Genomic DNA, 5,476 nt, shown 5'->3' on the forward strand with positions numbered 1-5,476 from the left:
TGTACACAGGCTTCGTATGGATGAAGGAGCAACACTTCTGTTGTGGTTCTTTGAAACTTCTTTTTTTGTCATACGTTCTTTGTGGTCATTAAATCGTTGATGGTAACTTCTCTCTGGATCATTGCTTCTTTCTCCAAGGAATATTCTGTTACTAGAGACGTTTTTGCTGTATTTGCCGCTGGAAGGCTGGCAAAGTTCCCTCGGCCTAGAGTCCGTCCTGCTGTGTTTGTTGTCGCCTTCTTCAAACGAGATGGAAGTGTGTCTCTTCTGTCCGAGCGTCACTGTTTTGGTACCAACTTTGGTAACTGAATGCAGGGGTTTCCGAGAAAAGCTGACGTTTCTCTCGAAACTCGACGGGGACCTATACAAATACTTGATCATATACTTGATATTGATAGTCGCATTCAACGTCTCTAAGTCGATGGCTTTTTTTTCTTATATCCTTGGATTCTTCCAGCAAAATATTTTAGCCTTAGCCAGAAGTCTTCCAGTTTCTCAGGGTCTTTAGTAATGATGTCGGGGCAGTGTCGAGCCAGCTTGTATAGAGAATACATGAGACACTCTACGTACGAGTACTTCAGGTTAGGCTCTGGTATGTCGTCTGAGGCGGAGGGCAGTGGCATGTACTCAATAAGTTTTTTCAAGACTGTGGCTGTATGGGTCTCTGGGTTGGAGATTGTGTTGCAATGACTACATAACTCGGCCAGCAATTTGAAGATTTCCGAATGATTCGCCGAGTTCTTATTTGAGGCTGATATGACGGGCATTGTGGGAAGGACCTGCTCACAAAGGTACTCGACAAACTTCTGTGAATCTACCTGGGCCGAGAAGAAGGGCAAAGCTCGTTTGAGTCCATGGAGCAGTTTGTCGACCTGCTCCTTGTCTGCGGGATTGTAAAGTTGTGACAGTTGCACTTGTTCCGCTACAATCTCCACCAACTCCCGCTGTCCTACGACCGACTTGGCGAGGTGAGTCAGTCCCAGCAGATCCATCACCATGTCAAACGCATCAGGGTCATTCCACACCAACTGAGCCTGTAAAACCTTCTTACACTCGGCAATAAGCAAATCTTCAGCTTCTTTGTTGAAAACATCTGAGTCCAGTTTTTTGACATAGTGAACTAAAAATTTCAAGCATCTTTCTCTGACTGCTTCTTCTCCTGTTAGAATTTGTTGAAAGAATTCTTCAAGGGGACCAGAGAGTGTTTTCAGAGAAAGTCCTTTACTGGAAATAACACAAGCTCTGATGTTGCCAACGATTTCAGCTAAATTAGCCATCATAAAAACAGGACCTCCCTTGTTACTCACATATAGGTTTGCTCTCCCCAGGGTGATTCTTCGGCCATAAATAACAGGCGTTGCACATGGTTTTTTTCTTCCTCCATTTACTGCTATGGCCTATGCCACAGTTTTTGCAGGTAATCATCTCCTGGTCGGACTCGTCTTCCTCCTTGGAGATGATGGGTGGCTGAGGGCTGAGTCCAGGGTTGGGAGATATATCTCCTGGAGGAGGCTGCATAGGAACTTGACTTGGCCCTGGTTGGACCTGGGGTTGAGGTGAGTTGAGATTGGCAGGTAGCGAGGCGGTGGAGAAGCTCACCTCTTCGACGATGGGCGATGGTTGTCTTTTGGCTGGAGGTTCCCTGTGCTTGTGATTTGTATAATTTTCCTCTCCTGACTCCTCATCCTCCTCTTCTTCATCTTCCTCTTCTTTTTCAGCTGCCTTTTTCTTACTTTCTTTTGTATTGTTCTTTTTAGTTTCTTTCTCTTCTTGGTCAGATTTCACTCGTTTTTTGGGGGGCTGTTTGATTTTTGGTGGATCGGCACCTTTCTTCTTGGCTGCAGCTTTGTTGTTTACTTTGTCTTCTTTGGGGGTTTCCTCCTCTTTTCTTCATTTTCCTCAGCGGATGAGACAACTTCTTTGGAAGTCTCCTCGACATTCTGCATAGGAACTTGACTTGGCCCTGGTTGGACCTGGGGTTGAGGTGAGTTGAGATTGGCAGGTAGCGAGGCGGTGGAGAAGCTCACCTCTTCGACGATGGGCGATGGTTGTCTTTTGGCTGGAGGTTCCCTGTCTTCTTCCGACTCCATGAACTCTAATGAACAGATATCACAAATAAACGCAGGGGACTTCAATTTGAGATGGCCACAGTCAATGTGCATTCCTTGCGAGCCACAGAATTTGCAGAGCACCAACTCCCATTTTGTTCCCTGGTTATTGAACTTGCGGCCGTGAGGACAGTTACAGACCACACTGTCGCATGTGTCGCTTCTGACTAGCGGATTTTGGTACGCATTGGGTACACACTCCCAGGACGCATCCCTGCACATGTACACATTAGACTGTGCATTTCCAGGTCTCCTGGTAGCTGGAGGTTTTGAAATTTTATTTGCTTTAGGAATGTTACTACCTCTCCTAAGTATGACACCATTACTAAGAGTTCCATTTTTAATTTGCCCTTGATTGCTGTCAAAATTCTTTCCAGTGATGGATGGTGTACACAGGCGTCGTATGGATGAAGGAGCAACACTTCTGTTGTGGTTCTTTGAAACTTCTTTTTTTGTCATACGTTCTTTGTGGTCATTAAATCGTTGATGGTTACTTCTCTCTGGATCATTGCTTCTTTCTCCAAGGAATATTCCAGTTCCAGTAGCGCTGGTAGGGCTGGACTGCAGGGACTGTGTCTCTCTGACAGGGATGGTACACAGCACCTCCTTGCCCATGTAACTCGCTCTCACACCACCCATGATCACTTGTTTAGACTGTGCATTTCCAGGTCTGGTAGCTGGAGGTTTTGAAATTTTATTTGCTTTAGGAATGTTACTACCTCTCCCAAGTATGACACCATTACTAAGAGTTCCATTTTTAATTTGCCCTTGATTGCTGTCAAAATTCTTTCCAGTGATGGATGGTGTACACAGGCTTCGTATGCATGAAGGAGCAACACTTCTGTTGTGGTTCTTTGAAACTTCTTTTTTTGTCATACGTTCTTTGTGGTCATTAAATCGTTGATGGTAACTTCTCTCTGGATCATTGCTTCTTTCTCCAAGGAATATTCTGTTACTGGAGACGTTCTTGCTGTATTTGCCGCTGGAAGGCTGGCAAAGTTCCCTCGGCCTAGAGTCCGTCCTGCTGTGTTTGTTGTCGCCTTCTTCAAATGAGATGGAAGTGTGTCTCTTCTGTCCGAGCGTCACTGTTTTGGTACCAACTTTGGTAACTGAATGCAGGGGTTTCCGAGAAAAGCTGACGTTTCTCTCGAAACTCGACGGGGACCTATACAAATACTTGATCATATACTTGATATTGATAGTCGCATTCAACGTCTCTAAGTCGATGGCTTTTTTTTCTTATATCCTTGGATTCTTCCAGCAAAATATTTTAGCCTTAGCCGGAAGTCTTCCAGTTTCTCAGGGTCTTTAGTAATGATGTCGGGGCAGTGTCGAGCCAGCTTGTATAGAGAATACATGAGACACTCTACGTACGAGTACTTCAGGTTAGGCTCTGGTATGTCGTCTGAGGCGGAGGGCAGTGGCATGTACTCAATAAGTTTTTTCAAGACTGTGGCTGTATGGGTCTCTGGGTTGGAGATTGTGTTGCAATGACTACATAACTCGGCCAGCAATTTGAAGATTTCCGAATGATTCGCCGAGTTCTTATTTGAGGCTGATATGACGGGCATTGTGGGAAGGACCTGCTCACAAAGGTACTCGACAAACTTCTGTGAATCTACCTGGGCCGAGAAGAAGGGCAAAGCTCGTTTGAGTCCATGGAGCAGTTGGCGACCTGCTCCTTGTCTGCGGGATTGTAAAGTTGTGACAGTTGCACTTGTTCCGCTACAATCTCCACCAACTCCCGCTGTCCTACGACCGACTTGGCGAGGTGAGTCAGTCCCAGCAGATCCATCACCATGTCAAACGCATCAGGGTCATTCCACACCAACTGAGACTGTAAAACCTTCTTACACTCGGTAATAAGCAAATCTTCAGCTTCTTTGTTGAAAACATCTGAGTCCAGTTTTTTGACATAGTGAACTAAAAATTTCAAGCATCTTTCTCTGACTGCTTCTTCTCCTGTTAGAATTTGTTGAAAGAATTCTTCAAGGGCACCAGAGAGTGTTTTCAGAGAAAGTCCTTTACTGGAAATAACACAAGCTCTGATGTTGCCAACGATTTCAGCTAAATTAGCCATCATAAAAACAGGACCTCCCTTGTTACTCACATATAGGTTTGAGGTTAGTCACATTGACAAAACAATTAATTGAGGTTAGTGTAATATTTAGGCAACCACATGTAAGGATTTCGAGTTATCGATTTCTTAACCACTCAGCTTGCCGTCTTAAACACGAATGATCATGATCTTTACCGACTCCCGATGGATAGTGAAATTTTTCCTATATATAGCAGGATCTGCTACCGTACTTATAGCAGTGTTATAATATAGCACTTGTAAAAAGTAACTTTTTCTACTTCTAGAAAATGTTATATAACAACATTGCTAGATGTTACACAAATCTGCTATATAGCAGGTTTTGCTACATAGTGTAAACCCGGCTTAAGATAACTTACTTGTCTTAGGGCTTGCGATTGAACAGGTCCTCATCTAGTAGTGGGTGTGCATGGACAGCACATCCACTCTATAAAGAAGGAGTTTGTTTCATTTGTTAATTTAGATTGGTTGATTAATTATTAATCGATTGATTGGTTTTTTATTTTTTTGTGATTTTAGTGATTTTTTAGCGATTTTTTCTTGATATAATGGCTGTAATTCCACTTTTAGTTGTAATATGAGCTTATTTCCTTGATACTAAGCCTTTAATGGGTAATTTTATTATATTCTACAGTCTAATTCATCATTAAGTGATTATGAAATTGGTTAAAATGACTAGAAAGTCAAGATTAGGCTATGAGTCTTACGTTTTGAATCGTTTTACTTGCCGATTTGCAACCACTGGTAATACTTGAATTTACGATAAACTCTACATTTAAATTCCTTAGACTTCACAACATACCATGTAATAGGTGCTTAAGCAGTGAAATATACAAAAATAAAGTCATAATTTACTTTTATAGAGAAATAAATAAAGGAATAAGCCTGTATTGTTGTTTGAACTGTCTTTGTCATAATAGATTTTTTCCATTTTCTGGCTAAACTGTACAGTTATAAGCTCTCCAAATGTGGTTTTCAAATCATTTACTAGTATAGTTTAACTAATTTGATGTTAAAATCCCTTAAAAAATCACAAAAAACACTATAATTTGCAATTTTATGACAATTATCGTGTGTTAAACTCGTGGCGAAAACGCCATTTTATTTTCTGAAATATAAAGCTATTGAAAGGATTAAGATTAAATAAACTACATAATTATGTTTATTGCTATATATTCAACAGTAATAGATATATTTTAGCCATTAAAAATGTTTACTTTTTAAGCCTTATCAGTCTAAAGTTGGCTATTTTGCTCCCAGTTGGACTATT

The 5,476-nt window shown here is 41.7% G+C and overlaps 1 protein-coding gene across 1 annotated transcript; it reads right to left on the reverse strand.

The window, feature by feature from the left end:
• Nucleotides 1-413: 413 nt before the first annotated feature.
• LOC128999023 (apoptosis inhibitor 5-like) lies at nucleotides 414-1,277 on the reverse strand. The gene has a single exon (XM_054425379.1). It carries the CDS (start codon nucleotides 1,275-1,277, stop codon nucleotides 414-416), a length of 864 nt encoding a protein of 287 aa, XP_054281354.1.
• Nucleotides 1,278-5,476: the final 4,199 nt, after the last annotated feature.

The sequence above is a fragment of the Macrosteles quadrilineatus genome, unplaced genomic scaffold, assembly GCF_028750875.1.
Source record: "Macrosteles quadrilineatus isolate MER2022 unplaced genomic scaffold, UCM_ALF_1.0 Scaffold_7__1_contigs__length_78375512, whole genome shotgun sequence".
NCBI lineage: Eukaryota > Metazoa > Arthropoda > Insecta > Hemiptera > Cicadellidae > Macrosteles > Macrosteles quadrilineatus.